This window comes from Streptopelia decaocto (genome assembly GCF_964273445.1).
Source record: "Streptopelia decaocto genome assembly, chromosome: 15".
Classification (NCBI taxonomy): Eukaryota; Metazoa; Chordata; class Aves; order Columbiformes; family Columbidae; genus Streptopelia; species Streptopelia decaocto.
The window spans coordinates 5,291,067-5,311,955 of record NC_138670.1 but is presented as its reverse complement, the minus strand read 5'-3'; the positions used below and the strand labels follow the sequence as shown (position 1 = coordinate 5,311,955).

The 20,889-nt window shown below is 52.7% G+C and overlaps 1 protein-coding gene across 1 annotated transcript; it reads right to left on the bottom strand.

The window, feature by feature from the left end:
• Window positions 1-461: 461 nt before the first annotated feature.
• On the bottom strand, window positions 462-20,522 carry RPH3A (rabphilin 3A; the record flags this gene model as incomplete). The annotated part of the gene is made up of 20 exons (XM_082066230.1): window positions 462-795; window positions 1,126-1,222; window positions 1,446-1,527; window positions 1,904-2,055; window positions 2,577-2,633; window positions 2,878-3,004; window positions 3,592-3,701; window positions 4,344-4,418; window positions 4,688-4,767; window positions 5,016-5,255; window positions 5,326-5,385; window positions 5,540-5,626; window positions 6,299-6,451; window positions 8,097-8,138; window positions 8,564-8,729; window positions 9,179-9,265; window positions 10,140-10,269; window positions 18,978-19,121; window positions 19,914-19,928; window positions 20,446-20,522. 20 exons carry the CDS (start codon window positions 20,520-20,522, stop codon window positions 665-667), a joined length of 2,112 nt encoding a protein of 703 aa, XP_081922356.1. The 3' UTR covers window positions 462-664.
• Window positions 20,523-20,889: the final 367 nt, after the last annotated feature.

Sequence of the window (20,889 nt, the reverse complement as noted above, 5' to 3'; positions counted from 1 at the left end):
AGGACATACCACAATATTGCTCAAATGTACCAAACTAAAGCTCAAGCAGGACTCACAGGATTACATCGGTGACGCAGTCTTTAGCCTAATCACGACAACACAGACACCAGGCTACGCTCACGACCCACACCAAAGCCAAACAGCTTTTTTTCATTATTGCAACTGAGGTATTGATATCACACAAGCAGAACGGGCCGACGCTCCGACACTAGCGCTGGAACCCCCCCACGCCAGAGCAGAGCGCGGCTGTGCCGGTGGCCACGTGTCCCACTGGGAGGGGAAGGAGCCACGAGCTGGTGGCGATGGGACGAGGCTGGAGGGACACGGAGCATCACGCACACAACAGGACGGCTATCACGGCGCGTGTGAGACTAGTGAGAAAGAGGAACAGTCGGAGGATAACTATTGCTTGGCAAAAATTACACACCAGGATAATCCAATGACACTCCCCCTTCAAAAAAAAAAAACACCCCAAACCAAAGGAAGTGAATAGAAAAGATGTGGGTTAGTTTTCAGGCGGAGGTGAGGGCGCGGAGGATGCTCGGAGGAGGCAGAGGAGCGTTGCTGCCCCAGGACCAGCGGTGTGGAGCAGGGCATGGCTGTGCTGGAAGACAGACATCAAGGATCTACAGGGGCTTGGCAGAGGACGGGGCAGCGGCTCCCTTTAATCACTGGCAACGTGGTTCTCGTTCTGGAGGGTGTGCCAGCGTTCGATCTTCTTGTCCTTGTTCTTCAGACATTCATACCAGTGTTTCAAGCGCTCTCCCTTAGCCGTAATGCCAAGCTGGCAGCCCCCTGGAAGAGAGGGAGAAGAGACATCATATTTAGAGATGATGCTGATGTTCCAGAAAACCATTTCTGTGGGGACAGATCCCACATTTGGGCCATTCCTCTCCACCTCCTGGATCTAAAATGTGGTGGAAACAACTTGAGCTGCGCAGAAGACCCCATGAAATGTGGGAGATGGGCAGTACGCTGGGTATTTGATGGCCTGATACAAGCACCCAACCAACCTGTGTGGTCCCACCTGAGGTTCCCCACAGCGGGGGGGGATCCACATGTCCCTCCCGTCCAGCCAGCAAAATACAGGGCACCAAAACCAGAGCACCAAGACTTGCAGCTCACCAATGTAATCATTCGATTTCCCGATGTCGTAATCCCAGACAGAAATGTCCAGTGATTTCTTGGCCAGGTCACTGTGTTTGATATCATAGAAGAACTCCTGCAGAAGGAGAACACCCACATCACCCCAGCATCCCAGGAAAACACCCCTGGAAACCAGCAGGTAAGGAATTGCAAATGATCTGTCTGTACAGCCTGAATTCAAAATCCAGTGAGAGGACATTTAAAATACACTAATGGAGAGTTTGTCTTCCACCCCCCCTGCACAACATAGTAATTAGCTAAGTTGATTTAATAATATAAAAATATAGATCCAGCCTTACTTCATTAAACTCAGGATTCAATGTTTTCTTCTTGATCTGTGTCTTGTGCTTCGCCTTTTTTCCCATGTCAGGTTTCAGCCACCTGGGGGCAACAGAAAACAGCTCAAAATGCAAGTCCAAGAACAGGGCGAGTTATAAGCTAAAAAAAGTGAGGTTTGGGGCTAGAAAAAAGCACCTGGACATATTTAAGGCAAATAAATGGGTCAGCCAGTCTCCCCACCTTCTAAGATTATTTAAAATAAATCTAAAATGAGGAAAATCCTCAATACTCTTCCCTCCCCCCGCCCCCCGGATTGTCAGATGAAACACGGGGAACCATAGAGACCTGCTTTATGCAGAGCACTGGACTCCCCAGGGGTTTTGGAAGGAGCTCTCAGAGCACCAGCTCCTGCCCGAGGACAATGGGTGGCCCCAGGACCATGTGTGACCTCCCTATGCCCACCCCAGCACCTGCTTACAGCTTCACAAAAGGGTCTGAGTAACCGTTGGCGTCCATGGCTGCTAAATGCACACAGCGCACAATGCCGACGATCAAACCGCCCTGCTGGGTGCTGTACATGAGGGACACCAGGATCTTCCCACGCTCCTCTATGTCCCCACCACGATCTACCTGCAAGAGGAAGCCACCAGAGATCATAGAATCATTTTGGCTGGAAGAGACCCTCAAGACCATCGAGTTCAACCATTAATCTAACTCTGGCACTAACCCATGTCCCTGAGAACCTCATCTCTGGTCTGTTCAACCCCTCCAGGGATGGTGACTCCACCACTGCCCTGGGCAGCCTGTTCCAATGCCCGACAGCCGTTTCCAGGAAGAAATTGTTCCCAAGATCCAACCTCAACCTCCCCTGGTGCAACTTGAGGCTGTTTCCTCTTGTTCGATCACTTGTTACATGGGAGAAGAGACCAACACCCTCCATGCTACAACCTCCTTTCATGGAGTTGTAGAGAGCAAGAAGGAGATGGGAACACAAGAGCTGAGCAAGGAAGATCGTCAACTGCAGAGCAAATAGGACAAGGTGGATACGAGGGAACCTTCTGTCCTCATGGAATGGTGTGGGAAAGGGGCTTGTTCATGAGAGATAATAGGTGGAGCATGCACAGAGCATGTCATCCTTCAAGGATTCTTACCTCCTCTTCATACAGTGCCATCCCACGGGATGAGCCGGTCGTTCCAGCACGCTTCATCTTGGATGGGGAAGAGAAAAAGAGAGATTGCCGTGAGTGACTTCTGGAGTCACTTCCCCTGGATTCCCACTATGCTTTTGTCTCCTGGCCTTGACATGTCACATCATGGGTTGGAATCCAAGTCCTAAAGATGCCAGTGAAGTCAGGCACCTGCAGCTCTTGGCTGGTTCCAGCTCCAAGCTCACCACTCGCCATTTGTCGGCAACCATGACATTAACAGTAGAAAGAAATGTCACAAACTCACTGGTATCACTCTCTCCAAGCAGATGTTGAAATTCTTTTTCTGATTTGCTTTGAGTTTTTTCAAGGAAACTCTAGTTTCTCCAATAAATTCATTGTGGCCAAATTTGTCTTCATCACACACGGAGATCCTGAAGGGAACAAGAAAGGTGAACGTCAACCAGGCTGAAGCAGGACCTGGCTCCACAGCACAAACCCACTCCTGCAAGGTGGACACAGCAAAGCACCATCAAAGCTCCCATCCATCTGGCTCTCCTCCGATCAAAAGCGGTCAGAAAACAGAACTTCTCTTTTGCCAGAAAAAAGCCAACATTTTTAATATGTGCCCTGTGATGGGGCAAGAAATCAAAACGTGAACATTTCTTGTAGGAATGAAATGCCAAAAATTTGAGAGACATCTAAATGTTTTGCTGAGACGCTGTCAAATATCATGTGCAGATATGCAATACACAAATCTCTGTGCTGATAACACTAATGCCAATCATTTAATATTAAATTATAGGGTCAAACTGCCTTTTCCACCCCCCCCCTTATAAAAAGGACCATCAAAATCAGCATGTTTGTTGGAGGATGTTGATTTTGACCAGAAACTCTGCATTTCCAGATGCTCCACCAACACCTGCACTTTGCTGCCCTCCCAAGGCTGCATTGCAATGCTCTGTGTGAGGACACCCCCGGCCCCCATCTCACCAGGGGACACCCCAGCTCCTCTACTCACCTGAGGGTTTTCCGTTGCATGTCCTCGTCCGTGATGCCGTGGTACACCAGGGTCTCGTTCCACACCGGGTTACGGGTGTTGCGCAGAGTCTTCGTTCTCAGCTTATTTGACTGTGGCATCAGAGCAAAACACAGCGCAATTACACCCCTGGACTCCTCCCCACCGAAATTTAGGCTCCTGGCAGAGTCTAAATGAGATGCTCCATCATCTGTGGCTCACAAGAGGTGGTTTGACCAGGGCATGGAGGACTCTGCGGGATGTCACCGCTGCCTGCTGAGGCTGTCGCGCCGGCGAGCCATCAGCCCAGGCAAGCATCACCAGCCCGACAACATGGACCTTTATGCCAGCACTGGGGACTCTGTCACCTGCTGTGGCCAGGACAGCTGTCACCACCTGGCTGTTTTCACTGTCTGGGGTCTAATTGCTCAAGGACACTTGTACAAGAAGTTGCACAGGGGAGGCTGTGCAGGGCTTGGGTAACAGCTCTCATGGTTCTAAAGGAGGTGACAGCTTGGGAAATGAGGAACTCTGTCACTTGTTCATTTGTCTTTCACAAACACATGTGCACAACAAAAAAATTAAAAGATCAGCAAACAAGAGAGCAATAGAAATCAAAGCACTTCCCAAGATCGCGACACTTTGATTTACTCTGCACAAGACCATAAAAGCCCCTGCACATAAAATAAACCTATAAACAGAAATCTCTGCTCCATCTCCAGCCCCAAATGCACCCAAACCAGGCAAAGCCTCACCTTGCTGGCTCCAGGCAAGAGGTGCAGCTTGACATAGGGATCTGCCAGGCCATTTGAGTCCATTGGTTTTAAGCCCTAAAAGAGAGTAAGTAAAACATGGGCATGAATGGTCCTCAAGCAGAGGCAGGGAAGAGGGACAAGCCACCCACGAAGCAACTCAGTCAAGAGAAAATGTCTCCAACAAAACAAGAGCATCCTTGTTCTCTGCTCCCAGCAGGCGTGGGTTACCACGATGTGCTGAAAAATCAGGTTCACTCAAGAAAGAATCCCACAGACCTTCCTAACTGGGAGCCAGCCAGACTTAAATCAGTGAAAAAAAGGGGAAAAGGGGACAGACCACTTACTTTGGCCTTGATGAGGGTGCAGTGCAGGGAGCTGTTCTCCTGGTCATAGAGCAGGCTGAACTCCAGTGCTCCCAGCGTCGCTGCCAGCCGGGTAGAGAAGGAACAGTTGGAAATAAGACCTCATTAAAACCCCAGCCAGTAACTGTGTTTAACCAACCCTGATTAGTAATGATTAGAAAGATTTGCAGTCCAAATGTAAAACCAGTGTTCCCTGTGGGCTCTCCTTGCCAGAGACCCCCAAACTTACGGTGCAAGTGACAGTTCCGCAGCAACCACCTCCCCAAAATCCCAGTTTAGCCAAACAGAAACACTCCGGCCAGATACATACTGCCTTCATCAGAGTCGTAGCTGTTGGCATCCTCCTCCTCTTCCTCCTGGGGTGGCTGCCGTGGTGGGGCAGCCGGTGCCGGGGAGACGGCAGGGGGCTGCGGGACGGCGGGGGGCTGTGGGAAGGTTGGGGGCTGCCGAGCTGGCCGCTCCTCTCTGGTGGGGGGCACGGCGTAGCCCCCTCCTCGCTCCTCCCTGGCGGTGGCGCGGGCCGGCTCTGGGGGTCCCAGCGGTGGGCTCGCTGCGGGAGGGACCCCATTAGCCCCTGCCAGCCGCTGCCCCCCAGCCCCTTGCAGGCAGGCAGATTTTACCTTGTCTCTCTGGGAACCGGCCAGCCACCCCAGGACCTGGTCTTCCCGCTGCTGGTGGCACTAGGGACAGATGGAGCTTTATTTGGGTATTCACCTGAGTGATGCTCTCCATCCCTTTCCCACCCCAGCACTGGCCTGAGCAGGGGGGTCTCTCTTTGGGATGTTCGCCCCCAGAGGGATGGAGCATCCTGGCCACATCCCCATCGCATCCTACCTGCAGGTGCTGCTGGACCAGGAGCTGGACTGGCAGCGGCTGGTGGAGGTGGCCGCGAGGCTTGCAGGGAGTTGGTCCTCTTCACGCCTGCAAGGAGAGAGGAGAATCAGCAATATTTACAAAAAAAATAAATATAACAGAAATTTACAATGGCTCAGAGCACATCAGATTCTCATGAAATACAAACAACCTCCCCAGCTGGGCCCCTGCCAGCAAAACGCAGCTCCCACAGTCAGGGTTGGCCCACGCCTGCTCCTTTGGCAGCACCTCGTGGGGCACAGCAGCATGAAACATGCTTTTATTTGGGGTCCCAATGTGGTTGCATTTCATCTCTGCTTAAAATTGGCCTGGCTCGCACTGAGCCTGCTCCTTTTTTCACCTGCAGCTCTCACATTGTACATGAAGCTTTTCAAATTCATGTCCTTCCATAGGTCATGGGATGCACCTTTGCTGGGAAAAGCACAGCAGGGTCCTGCCTCTCCTCCCCACAAGCAGGGAGGGGATCAGAGATCCCCCTCCATGACTCTCCACAGTCCCACCAACATCCCTGAGCCCCCCAGCACCAAACCCCACAGAGCAGCATAAACCAGCAGGTGCTGGTGCTCTGCAATGTGAAATCCCTCAGCACCAACGAGTGCTGCACGTCGAGCGGAGACCACCCTGGTACAGCTGCCAGCTTTGTGCACCCCCAGCCCTCTCCTCCCAAACACACAGAAGCATTCACAAGTGTGCACAAGCATGCAGAAGTGCAGGTCTCACCAGGGCTCCTGCTGACCCCGCTCTCGGCAGCGTAGTCGTGGCTGTCCGTGTCCCCAGTGGCGTTTTCGCTGCCGCAGGGACCTGCTCTGCCTTCGGCCGGCTTGCGGCCGGGCACCGTGGAGCTCCCCCGGGCAGCTGCCACCGCGCTGCTGCCTGCAGGGAGAGCGACACAGGCAGCAGTGAGGACCCGTCTGTCCCCAAAGGTGGCCCTGAGAGGAGCTGCTTGGGTGATGGCCAGCCTGGGTGTCAGCGGGAGGAAGATGAGGATGGGTATGGCCGCTGCAGCATCACGCCCAGATGCTGCTCTGCGCCATCCAAACTGCACAGGCTGGTTGGGAAAGCCCAAAGGACACGGCAAACCATGGGGACACCAGGGGACAGGAGAGCCCCACAGGAAAACAAGGACAGAGGTGTCCATCAGTGCCCATCAAACCCTAATGGCATCGCAGCTCCATGGAGCCTGGGGGAGAGGGATCACGTTTTCTTTTTGCTGATCGCCTTCCATTTATTAGCGAGACAAGGGTGACAGCTGCCTGTGTCTCTCCATCCATCCGTCCCAGCAGATAAATCCCAGCCGCACACACCAGGGTGCCGGGGTTGCTTCATGGTGATGAATTGCAACCCACAGATGCGACGGAAAAATGCCTCAGTGCTCACCTGGCTTGTGCCGAAGACACCAGGGATAAATCTTTGCTGTGACATAAATGGGATGTTTATCCTTGGCTGCGCTCTCAGGGTCACTGGGCACAAGGATAAAGCAAAACGCAACAGATTGCAGGTGGGGATGAGGAGAGGGGGCGAAAATGCCATGATGCTGAAGAGGAGGGAGGGAGGAAGGGAAACGAGCATCCACAACCAGGAGCCTCGTGGTGCAGAAACAGCAACACAAGAAATATTTTTCCAAGGGAACTTTAGAACAATCACAGGCATGTCGCAAGCATGCCGATGGTCAGGAGGGACCTGCAGAGCCTGGCAAAGCCTCCCTGGTGTGCGGGCGAGCTGCTGGCTTCATAAAACCAGCCTGGGTTTGGGCCAGGAAGCGTAACAGCACCAGCGACCACTGGGATTAAAGAGTCTTAATTAAGTAGTTTCCCCAACTGCGGCTGCATGGGAAGATCAAGATCATCACTCGGCATGACCAGGCACAGCTGGTTGTGTCCTCAGCCCCTTGCTGCCTTCGCCACACAGCGAGGAAGAGGAGAGCAAGAGGAGGGTTTGCAGGCACTGAGCTGCTCCCAGCCTCATCATTGCCCAGGCGGGAGCAGCTGGTGCTGGAGGAGGATCAGGTAATCTCATTGCCTTGGCACACCAATGCTGAACTGTGAAAATGAGGGTTATTAGTAAAAATTAACTCAAGGCTGGGCACACGGCACCGGCACCAGGAGCTTCAGTGGGGAAAACCCACCATGAACAGAGCAGCTCAGCTACTCCACCCCTCGCCGACATGCACAAGCCCCCCATGAGCCTCCTAAAAAGTTTCCACAGGAGGTTTTCTAAGGACTGACATTAAATAACTAGAAAAACACCAGTCAATCAGCATCAGGAAATGTCACCTATGGCGGTAATTCTACTCAGCACTCAGCTCAGCTGCTCGAAATTGCAGCGTTTCAGCCCAGGCGTGTGCAGGAGGCGAGGAAGCCCCAGAATAACTCGGTCCCTGTGTGGTGGGTGGCAGCAGCAAGAAGAGGTCTTGCCGCTGCCAGCTCCCGCAGGAACAACCCATGGGGACAGGAGAAGAGAGAGAGGGAGCTCAGCACCCAGGCAGCAGCACAGGGGAGGGCATAATGCCGGTGCTTACCGTCAGAGTCCTGCTCGGCCGGGGGCCCGGCATCCGCCTGGCCTTGGGGGGCACAAACAGAGCAAGAAGGGGTGAAGCTGCAGCCCACCCATCCCACCAACATCAACTTGGGGCTGTGCCAACACTCCTTCCCCACATCTCCTTATTTATTCTTATTTTTTTCTAGGCTTCTGCATCACCGTGTTCATTCCCAGGCACTGCACAAAGTCCCAGCTGGGCACCCCAGATCCCCATCCAGGGCTAGGGATGCTCGGGGATGGTCCCTGCAAACCCCATCCTGACCTGGAGAGCCCTGAGGAAGCCTCCACAGGGAAATTTCTGTGCCCTTTAGAACACAGGCAGCAGCTACATGAATCCTTTCTGCTAAGGGTCGCCCTTGCAGACAGCGGGGAGGTGACCCAGCGCCTCGCTGGTGGAACCCCTGCCCCTTGAACAGAGGGACAGGATCAGCACCCGCTGTCACCTACCTCGGGTGGGTGCATGGGAGGGGAGTTTCGGGTCCTGGGTGGGCGGCTCCGACGGGCTGGGCTCACTCAGGGCTTGGGGTCCCTTGTTCTTGCTGATGGGCATCGGCTGGGGCAGGACTTGCTTGGGCAAACCCTTGAAGAACCAGGCACCGGAGCGTTTCCACACCTGGGGGTGCAGGAAATGGGGTGGCACCCGTGTCTGGGTGGGATGCTGGGTGCAGACCAGGCAGCCCTCATCCCCGTGTCACCGGGGTCTGCCTCCAGCAGACAACACTGAGGATGTGAACCCCCCCAGCACCACACTGCCCACCCTGTCCATTAATTCTTTGACTTTTGCACACTGTAGGTGGCAGGGAGCCAACTTCTGCCCACGACAGCCTCTTCAACCCCAAGACTTTGCTTTTGAGGAAAAAAAAAAAGTGATATTTTATCTAAAAAACCAAGATCTTCCTATAAGAACCAGACTCAAGCAACTGGGTGAGGTTCAGTGGGGACGGGCTGGAAGTCCCTGGGAACATCACCCAGCCTGGAGCTGGTCCCATCTCAGAGGTCTGGGGTGGGGACAAGGACCATGTCCCCGCTCCGACACGAGGAGCAGCTGGGTGCTGCGCTCACCTCCCGCTGCTCGCTGCAGATCTTGCAGAGCCAGATGGCGTGGGGCCGGCTGTTGGTGCTCTCCACCCCGCACTTGGTGCAGACATTCTGTGGGGAAAACAAAAAAAGCAAAGCATCAGGTGGCAGCGGGAAATGAAAGGTCCCACTGCACCAGCATCGCTCCTCAGGAGTGTGAGATTAATGAGAGACGGTTAATGAGAGCTCTCCCAGTACAAGCATCAGAGACTGCAGGATGTGCCATGTGCAGAGGGATGCTGGGTAATCATAGAATAGAATCATTTTGTTTGGAAAAGACCCCCAAGATCATCAAGTCCAACTGTTAACTCACCCCCGGCACTGACCCATGTCCCTGAGAACCTCATCTCCGTCTGTTCAGCCCCTCCAGGGATGGTGACTCCAGCACTGCCCTGGGCAGCCTGTTCCAATGCCCCACAGCCCTTTGGGGAAGAAATTGTTCCCCAGATCCAACCTCAACCTCCCCTGGTGCAACTTGAGCCCGTTTCCTCTGCTCCTGGTGCTTGTTCCTGGGGAGCAGAGCCCAACCCCCCCTGGCTCCAAGCTCCTTTCAGGCAGTTCAGAGATCAGAAGGTCTCCCCTCAGCTCCTGTTCTCCAGCTGAACCCCCCAGGTCCCTCAGCCGCTCCCATCACACTTGTGCTCCAGCCCCTTCCCCAGCTCCATTCCCTTCTCTCAACTTGCTCCAGCACCTCAAGGGCTTTCTCAGCATGAGAAGCCCAAAACTGACCCCAGGATTCGAGGTTTGGCCTCTCCCTGCCCAGTTCAGGGGACGGTCACTGCCCTGGTACTGGTGGCCACACCAGTGCTGGCACAAGCCAGGATGCTGGTAGCCTCTTGGTCACCTGGGCACAAACATCGACACACGCACCCAAAGATCGAGGTGCTCATTCTGGCACTGGGGAGGGTTTGTGGGCGCGGGGGGCTGCAGCGGGGCGACGTCTCACCTTCTTGCAGTCCTCGCAGACAACGCAGGCAGATCCCCGCGGCCCCAGCTGCTCCCCGCAGAGGATGCAGCGGTTCACGCCGTCCCCCAGCACGCTGCGGCGCATGTCCTCCAGCCGGGTCATCAGCCGCCTGGCGGAAAGGGGACAGGGATGTCACAGCCAGGACGCGGGGTCCCGCTCCCCGGGGCAGCTGCTGCCTTTGGTCCAGCCGCTGGTGTAGTTTCCAGCAATCTCTCCTCTTCCAGCAGCCAGGGGAAAAGACACATCCCAGGGGACATGTCAAGAGTATTATATTCCCTTATAGCTTTATATTGCATGACTCTTAACTTCCACCAACACTGCTCCAGCTCCTGCATACACACACATTCATAAAATCCATCCTAGTTAACACCTTTGCACAAAGCTGCTGGGCATCAGTGAAGTGGTTTTTTGCCCCCCCAAAATGGAAACTTTTTCACCCAGTCCCAGTGACTGCCCATGGAAGAGCTGTGAAAGGAGATCTCGGAAGGGCTCTGGCGGGAGGACTGGATAAATTAATTAGTTTTCTCATTTTCTAAGAAACAACAATTGCATATAATTTACTTTATGGAAATTATCAGCCCTTTGAGTAAAATGCAAAAAGCCCCCTGGAGAACAGGTTGTAAAAATACATCTGCTTACTGCAAAGGTGAAAAAAAAACAGTTAAGCAACTCCTGAAAACAAAAATAGCAGAGGCAAAAGCAGTTTGCAAAGCAGGAGCAAGTTGCCTGTCGAGCACCCCAGAGCAAGTTGTACGCTCAGTTAACCCAGAATCCTGGCCCTAAAAATAGCACTAGAAGGGAAAAAAGGATGCATTATTTATGCCATTCAGAGAGGAAGGAGAAGGAATGAAGAAAGGGAGGAGGAGACCCAAGCCCACCAGAGAGAACCGCAGCCCCCTTGCCTGCGGGGCTGCATCCGCTGCCTGACCCAAATCTGACAAAGCCTGCCATAAAAAACACCCGATGTTTAAAAGACATTTTCGTATACGGCTGATGACAGTTTTAGATTTATGCCAGCTTGGCTGCCGGCACCTCGGAATCGCTCACAAGCAATATCTGAGCTCCCCTCAGCACAGGGGCCGCTGTGGTTGGTCTGCAGGGCACCCTGTGGAAATGTAATGGTGTTGTACGTGGGTGCTTGGTAAAGGGATAGCAGCAAGAAGGGAAAAAAATAAAGCATTGTGGAACGTGCAACCTATTTGTTGGAGACTCGCTGCAGTCAATGGAAGCATGTCAAAGCGCTTCATCCAGCCCAAAGTGGGGACATGGCTCCATGATCCAGTGTGTGTTATCCAATCAAAGCCGCATTATTACAACTACTCATTGAGGTGGAAGACGCTGGCCCCGCTAAAACCCACCGGAGAAGTTCCTACCCCAACCTAGGCAGGGGCTGATCTCCCTGGGCACTCAGGGCTGGGGATGTGGAGATGCCTCCAGAGGGTTATTAATGAACCTGCAGCCCATTCCCAGCAAGCAGATGGGAAAGCTGGGCTGGGCCAGACTGGGAAAACTGGGCTAGGGAGCCAGACAGAGCCAGCAGATGGGAGAAATCGCCATGTTCACAGCTCTGGTGTCACCAGACGGGCCAGCCTGCAAGTTCCTTCGGTGTCATCGCCTGAAGTTTCAGCAGCAACACAACCACGAGCTCTCTAAACAGAGCAATTCTGGTTCTCAGCCTGAGCTGGTTTGTTTCCTGAACAAAACAGTTTTTGTTGAAAAATAACATTCTCAGGCCATAGCAAGGTGCTTTAATGCCTTTCCACTCTGCTCTTAACAGGGATGCTCTGCGAGCCCAGCTCCCCGCTCCGACTTTATTCCCGGCTGTCTGTCCCTGCCCCCAAGCATCTGCTCCGTGCTGTGCAGACGATCCATGGGTGATTTCTTCCTACAGAATAAATCAGCTGCTAAAGCATCGTCTGCCCGTGGTGCCTTCCCAAGCTCCACAGCCAACAGACCCTGCTGCAAACACAGAGGTCCCCATGATTTTGAGAGTCACATCACCCCATTAACACTCGGTCAGCAATGAGCATTATTCCATTTAGAAAGTACCTGTTCTGAAAAGACTTATTTAAACAGTAATAATAATCATCATCATACCATAGTTGTTTCCAGCCCACGTCACACCATGTGCAACATGGGGTCCCCACAAAAAAGCCCCCAACAGCAAATAACCAACACCATCCAGCTTCTGTCGCAGCACATCGCTCCCACCTGGGCAGGGAAACGTTTCTGCAGCAGAACCTCTATTTTCCTGGCAGTGAAGCACATGTACAAGCCCAGATCTTCCGCAATTCCCCCACCCTGTGCTGCAAGAGCTCTGCTCCAAGAGAAGCAGCTTCCAGATGGAAATCTGCAAGCCCAAACAAACTTATTATAGAAACTAGAACAAATGGCACAATCAAAGCAAAAGGAAAAAAAAAAAAGCCTTTGCATTTCAAGACATTCATTATTTAGCTGCTGCAAAATCTTTCCCAGTCTCTCATTTACCAGAAGCAGCTCCTTAAGAGGGTTTTTTTTTTAACCAGTGGAAATGCTTCAGCAGCCAGTACACACACCTGTGGCACCAGTTTCAAGCAAAGCATATTTGCCTAATTAAAACACCCATTCAAGCCAGAGAAATAGGGCTTTTTTTTTTCCTCTGATTCAAACTCTGCCTTGAGAAGACTGTATAAAAATTGAAATTTTTAAGTTCTGGCATAAACCTGGCAGAAAGAGGACCTGGGCAAGGGGGAACTGCACTGAGACCCACAGGCTGGAAAGCTCCTGAGCAAAGTGAGCAAAAAGCCCAAATTTCTCTTTAATTTCACCCAACACCACCTTCCACGCATGGGCTGGTCACTACCCAGTAACCAGAGGGATGCTCTGCGCTTGCCCAGGAACCAGTTCGGTGCCTTCCCAAAAGCTTTGCTCTCCCTTTTCCCCAATATATCATTTGTTTCTTATTTTTATTGCCCATAAACCAGCCATCCAATTCATCCCTCTCCCCTGCATGTCTCTAGGACCACAGCAACATCTTCCACATCATTATGGGCGCTTCAGAGTGCCCATCCCTCTGTAAGACTGACTTCAAAGAGCAGGAAATCTGCTTCAAATTGTTAAAATAGGGGAAAAAAAAATATAGAGAAGTAATGCCCCGCGGAGTGGGAGAGCATCCGTCATCTGCCGGAGGAATTGGGATTAGTCACTGATGGGAGCGCGATACAAGAACAGGTTGATGCACTATATCTGAAATGCTTAACGTGCACCTGAGATAACAGTAATAAAACAGTCCCCCGATAATATAATGTCTGCCTGGCCCCAGAAATATGGTTTGGAAGAGAAAGATGAGCAGCCTCATCGTCCCTGCGTGCTCCTGCCCATGGCCAGGTGGGGAAGGGCTGGTGTTGGGAGGAAGAGCTGCAAATATCCCAGGATCAGAGATGGGCTGGGGCTGGAAGGGACCTCTGGAGATCACCCAGTCCAACCCCTGCTAAAGCAGGGTCACCAGAGCAGATCGCACAGGATTGTGTCCAGAGAAGGAGACTCCACACCTGCTCTGGGCAGCCTGTTCCAGGCTCTGGCACCTCAAGGGAAAGAAGTTTCTCCTCATATTCAGAGGGAACCTTCTGTGTTTCAGTCTGTGCCTGTTGCCCCTCATCCCATCATCGGGCACCTCTGAAAGGAGTCTGGTCCATCCTCTTGACGCCCACCCTGAGATATTTATCACATTGATAAGAACTCTTGCAGCTTCTCCAGCTGAACAGCCTCAGCACTCCCAGCCTTTCCTCATCAGAAAGATGCTCCAGACCCCTCAGCATCTTTGTAGCCCACTGCTGGACTCTCTCCAGTAATTCCTTGGCTTTCTTAAACTTGGGAGCCCAGAACTGGACCCAGTACTGCAGATGAGGCCTCACCAGGGCAGAGCAGATGGGGAGGATGGAGAGCCAACCTCAACCTGCTGGCCACACTCTTCCTCACGCACCCCAGGTACCACTGGCCTTCTCGGGGATTTCAGGCAGGCAGAGGGTCCCACAGGGACACGGCAAAGGCTGCTCAATGGGCTGAGGGATAGGATAGAGGGATAGAATGAGGGACAGATAGGATAGAAACCCGCCTGCTACAGCATTTTCTCTTGCACAATCCAGGGTGGGACAGAGAGTCACCGGCGTTAAGTGCTGATGATCTTGGGAAACAAGATTTAACAGCGGGGCAGGCACCAAAGAGTTTGTTGTGTTTAAATATTCATCGCCACTCTGCAGAAATGAATGGCTAAAGATGTGCCTAATGGGTTTTAAACGGCGTTGGGGAGGACATTTAGTGCAGCAAATGATGAACTGCTGCACGGGGCGGGAGAAGGACCTGACCCGTGAGGAAGGACCTGACCCAGAGCACCCCCAGCCCAGTGGGGACGGACTCAGCCACCATTTATGTGGCAAAAAAATGCATTAAAACACAAAGGAGGTCAACAACTGCCTCCAGAATTAAGCACTGACTTGGCTCTGTGGGGAAATCATGTGCCTTAAAGGGCTGAATATTAAATTAAGGCTAATTTTAATGGTATAAAAGAGACAAGAAGCCAAGCTACAGATTAAAGAAGACATAATTAAAATCAGGATGGAAAATTAGAAGCAATTTTCTTGCCTTACAAGCGCACAGGTAACTAAAGGTAAAGCATCTTCTGAGCTTTCAGAGGTCGACTTTTGAAGCTCATCCTCCACCGAGAGCCCCTGCTATGGAGGGAAGATGCCTGAGGAGGCCGAGGGATTTGGGCATTTCCATGTGTCCTGTTCCATGCTAGTGCATCCCTCCAGGTGCTCGCTGCCTCCTGTGATGTGTCACAGGGGAGTTGTCATTGTGCAGGCTCATCCCAGTCTCAGAAAGAGGAGAGTAGATTTTTTGAGGGGGAAATAAAGAAAAAATAAAATAAAATAAAATAAAAATTCCAGAAGGCCGTGAGTGGTCTTCTGGCCATGAATTAACTTAATCTCTTCTAGAAGCTGGCAGCTCGGGAGATATTTGTCTGCCTCCAGCAACCACCCTGCCCTTCCTGGCCCCTATTTTTATTTTGGTGGTGTTTGAACACGAGGAGGAAAATATGAGACTGTGGTCCCCACAGAGCATCTCTGCTGCCCGCCACCGAGGTTAATGACTTAATCCCCTGTGACTTCAGCCATCTGCTCCAGCACTGTGCATGTGTCATCCCAGCAATCAGCAGCCAAATTAAAAAGCAATCCTGCTCAATAGCTGGTCCACTTGGAGGAAAGGTGAGGGACTAACTCAGGGAGAGACAGTCAAACCATTGCACTTTTAGAGAGGCCTGAAAGTCAAATCATAACACTTTTAGAGGGAAGGGAATAGCTGCACCCAGGGAGGGGCATGGCCAGATCCAGGAGCGATTGTCACATCAGCCCCAGGAGAACCAGCTCTGTGCCACAAGGTGCTCTCCAGAAACAGAAATTCCTAACTTTGGGCAGGTTAAGATCTTTTCTTCAATGCCAAGAGCACAACAGATCTCATTAGGCAGCAGAGCAGACTCGGTGGGTGATTGATGGCACCTAATTACAGGTACATAACAGAGCCAATTAGTGCCTGCAGGTGCTCTGATGTCAGCTGGGAGGAACTGGCTCCTCATGGGCCACAGCTGGAGAATCACCACAGCTGGAGCATCACCAGAGCCCTGCAGGGACCCCCAAGCGCAGCCCAGGCCAAGCGGAGAGGGAGAAGGGATGTGAACAGCTCCATCCCTGCCGTCCTCCAAGCCCTTTGCCCCTAAACTGCCTCAAAAGGATTATCCTAATCCCCTGGCAGCTGTAAAGTCCTTCATCAAGTCACACCCAACACACTCTCACTGTATAAGATGATTTCAGCTCCTATTATCCTTCTCTGTGCTATGAGACAATGACCCAGCCAAAAAAAGACGACACACACCAAAGTGTCCCTTGTCCTACAATCCTCATCAGCATCCAGAGCACGTATCCCACGGGCTGCCATCCACCCCTGGTGCTAAAAATACTCTTTGGCTAAATTAATTTGAGCTGGATTTGACACGAAGCCCGATTTCACAAACATCTTCTCGACAAGTAGCATCGATTTGTTCCCCCCTTGTCCCGGCTGAGGGGCTCATGGGATGGAGCGATGCAGCAGAGGGGACACGAGAGGGCAGGAGAAGGGAGGAGGAGGTGGAGATGGATGGACACTAAATCAGGAGGAAATCCAAGGCTCTAGGGTGACCGTTTGCAGCCAGCACTTCATGATTGCTCAGGTATTATCTGTGAAGCTCAATCCCTCCAACCCACCCACTTATGAAAACAACTCCAAGTATCTACTGCATGTTCCCCCTTGGGAAGGCACATTCACTTCACGCAAGCTATTCTTTATATTAACCAAAAACTGGGTTTGTAATGGATTTCCCTTCTTTTCCTCTTACAGGAATAGAAAACCCCAGAAAACCGCAGAAAATCCAGCTTTCCAGGGGCACCTCCCTAAAGCAGCCTGTCCAACCGAGGGACACAGTCACAACCGCTGTGTCCCCGCGAGGTGCCAGCCTGGCAAACCCGGATTATTTTGTAATATAAGGAGCTATTCTGGATAACGTCCGAGCAGCTCCCGCACGGGTGGTTCTGTACAAGACTGATATAGCTGCTGTCCCGTATTTCTGCAGCTGCACATCCTACAGCTCTTGTTCTGCCAGCCAACAAACACAAAGGAGCTGGCACAGCTCCTGCGACGCCTCCACGCAGGAGGAAAATCAGCTGCGCCTGCACATCCGCCAGCTCCGCTCTGAGTACGGCGCGGAGTCCTCTGCCCGGCTTTTTCATGAATGGGGACGAGAAAACCTCCTCCGCCTCAGCTAACAAAGGTAAAAGGGAGAGTTTCTGCAGGTTTGCAAGCAGCTGCAGGGATGCACAATGCAAAATAAAATCTCTCCCCCACTGCTGAAGTTCATTTAAGCATGATCCGAAGAGCATCACGTTTAAGAGTAATTCTTACGAGGCTGCACACGTGCAAAAAGCCGGGGAAAATGCTGTTTGTAAGCACTTTTCGGGAATGAATCACCACCATTCATAGCTGCTTTCACCTGGTTCCTGCCAGAAAGGCGGCAGAGGCAAGCGTTGCATGTTGTACCAATGCCAGCTGGGAGCAGCGCACCCATGGGGCGCCCGCCGAGCCCCGGGCAGCGCAAACAGCCTCAGCTCTTCGCAAACCTGCTCCTAACAAAGCATTTCTTAAAAACAACCAAATAAACCCAGCACTTAGGAGGCAACAGGCTGCAGCCATCGAGGAAGAGCACATGCTGCAGCTGGAGCACCCTGCGCTGCATCGCGAACGCACACACGGTATTTTGGTGGTATTCAACAGCCGGGGTGATGGATTAAAACTCCAGTTGTGGTGCTGCGCTTTGCATGTGCCTGTTTGCTAAGCAAAGCTGACCCCAAGGTATGAGAAGGGCTTTGACACTCTCTGAGGGAGAAGAATCACAGAATCACAGCATGTAAGGGACTGGAAGGGACCTCAAAAGAGAGTGTGGTTCCTGCCTGGGCCTGAGTATTTTCCCTGCAAGGGAAAAACAGAAAAAGGCAGTCGGTGCTTAAGCTCATCAAGAAGAAAATGCTCCTCTGTAATGAAAAAAAGGCAGGATGCCTGACAAACGGGATTATGGAGATCCCCTCCGGAAAACCACTCCCAGCTGTACAGCAAGTCAATACCTAATTATGAGCATTACTTCACCTGGCACCTTTGCCCAGGCAGGATAGAGATGCAGTAAAAGCAAACGCGGGCACTTGGTGCCCTCTGCTCCACGCTGGGAATGCCGCAGCACCCGCCAGCGACCGTGGGTGCCCACCGTGATGTGGCTGGACAGCACCAGCACCCCCAGATCCCCCGGGAGCTGGTCCCAGCACACGGCCAGCCCCGAGGCTGAGCATTGCTCTGACCTATTCAGCTCATTTCTGGGTGGCAGGAGGGATTAAACACCAGGACACATGGCTGGAAGGCCTGATGGATCCATCCATGTTCCTAAAACAAGACAAAACACCTTTTGGTGAGCCACAGCTTTGGCTGCGCTCAGGACTGGGCAAACAGCAGCAGCTTCACTGTCTGGAATGAGATCACAGAACTCTTTGGGTTGAAGCGATCTCCAAAGCTCCAACCCCTGCCATGAGCAGGGACATCTGCACCAGCTCAGGTTGCTCAGAGCCCCGTCCAGCCTGGCCTGGGATGTCTCCAGGGATGGTTCATCCACCACCTCTCTGGCCAACCTGGGCCAGGCTCTCACCACCCTCAGGGGCAACAATTTCTTCCTCATGTCCAGCCTGAATCTCCCCTCCTTTAGTTTAAAACCATCACCCCTTGCCCTATCACAACAGGCTCTGCTGAAAAGTCTGTCCCCATCTTTCTTATGGTCCCCTTTAAGTACGGAAAGGTCACAATAAGGTCTCACTGGAGCCTTCTCTTCTCCAGGCTGAACAACCCCAGCTCTCTCATCACCGCTACCCTGAGTCTGTCCTTCCACTTCTCTCCAAAAGCCAGGGATGGGCTGCTTGCTGCTGTGCAAAGTGATAGAGCAGCAGCCACTTGTCATTAAAAAAAAAAAAAAAAAAAAAAAAAAAAAAAAAAATCAATGAGACTATAAATTCTTGGTCCAGAACATGCAGCTCCCTACCCTGCTCACAGGTTCCTCCTGGCCAAGGACCAGCACCAGCTCTAAAAGATCCCCCGCAGCTCGGTTCAGAAGCACTGCAGTGCAGCGCGGGAGAGCGGCCAGAGCCCGTGCTCCCCCGGTACCGCCAGGCCCAGGGTCCCCGCGTTCCCATGTCACCGGTGCCACCCCCGTCATACCCGATGCGCTCCTGCTCCATCTCCTCCATCTTCTCGGCCCGGGCGATGACTCGGTTGATGATCTCCTTCTCCTCATCTGTCAGCTCCTCGCCCTTGCGCTGCCGGTCAGGTTGGCCGCCCCGCGTTGTCCAGCCGGTGGGAACCCTGCAGGGACAAGGGGAACGGGGTTTGGCCACAGATCACGTATGTGCACGCACGAGTGTGTGCAACAGCCAGGCAGCAGTGCCCAAGCTTTGGGAACATGGGGTGCGATATCCCTCAACCTCTGAGGAATCCTGCAAACACCCCCCACCCAGCAAGTCAAAGCTCTTATTTCCCTTTTAGGAGGGTTTCATATAGAAACACTTGTTTCATACAGAGAAAACCAATTTCTTTCTCAAAAATATTCTCATAATTTCCATGTTAAGCATCAACTGATGTGGTTGCTTTTGCACCATGTAACGCTGGGTTTGCCAGGGAGCTGCCGTACTGGGGCGATGGCATTTTTGGGGGTACATTTCATCAAACATGAGAGTTTTTCCCTCTCTTAACGCCATTTCCAAAGATCGTCTTGCACAGTGAGCACAGCCTGGGTGTCAGGCAGCTTTAACCTGGTGGCACAGGAACGTGGTGGCACAATAACGTTTGCCACTCAGCCCTGCAAATTAGCAGCTGGCCAAGGGGCAATGCTAACAAAGCATACAAAAGGCAAAAATGTCCCTCCTCCCCCCGCTTCTTCTGCTCATCTAAAGACCTTTCCTAGGTCTTTTCCCCCTGGACTGGGCAGACTCTCATGGTCTTAAGCCTTAAAGTTCATTAAAACCCCATGCAAAACTTCCCCAAACAAATTGCTTTTTTCTTGCATCTAGGGCGAGGTTTTTCCTGTTCTCTCAAGACAGTTAGAGCGGCAAGTAAAGAGCAATAGGCCAAACAGACCCAAACAAGTGAGATACTTACTGCTCCTTCTCGCTGCTGGGAGGCAAAAGAAAGAGAGGGGACAAGGATTAGGGGACAGAGGGGACAGGGACTGCTCAGCCAGAGCTCTTCCTACCTCAAGGGTGATGGTCCCCAACAGTGCGTCCCCCCCATGGACCCTGCTGCTCCCCCGAAGCATTGCAGAGCAGCCAACTCCCAGCCCCGCATCGTCCCGGCACACAAAACCAGCCCCCACCCATGGGTGCTGCCACCACCCATCCCACCGGGATGGAGCCCTGCAACATCGCTCAGCACAGCAGATATGTTGGAGGGCATCAGGACAGACGGATAAGGCTCCTTGTCAGCACAGGGGTGCGTGACACCCATGGGTCCATCCCCACCAACCCTTCTCAGGGGGTTTAGGAGGCAAAATGTCCCCATCCAATGGGTGTAAACCCAATTCCCAGTGTCCCCAGAAGAGAAACTGGGGTGGTTGCACCCACATCACCTCCTACCCCCAGGGACCCTCGTCCTCCCCAGCTCCATCGCTCTGTCCCCAGTCCCCTACTCTCACCTGGCCCGGAGAGACATGGTCCTGTCGCTGGGGCACATCCACCGGTCAGAGCTGCCGCCCACCACCGCGTCGGTCATCGCCGGCCGCCGAGGGGACGCGGGGACTCGCGGAGCGAGTTCGGGCACAATGATGCCTCCGCCGACAAACGCCAAAAATCACTTTGCTCCTCTGCCTGTGCTCTCAGACGGCAGCGATGCTGATGAAGGGAACCTGGTGCTTTCCACCAGGCTGCAGATTAAAAAAAATAACCAAAACACAAAATCATACCAGGCAGGGCTTTATTTTTGGCATGAAGAGGCGTGAGAGCAGGGAGAGGAATGGGAATGTCACTTGAGCCACTGTCTTGATGTTGTGCATGAGATGCAGGAGCCGACAGCCACCACCCTCCAGGGAGGGCAACGCAGCCACACTCGGCACGGATGTGATTAATGAGATACCTGACCT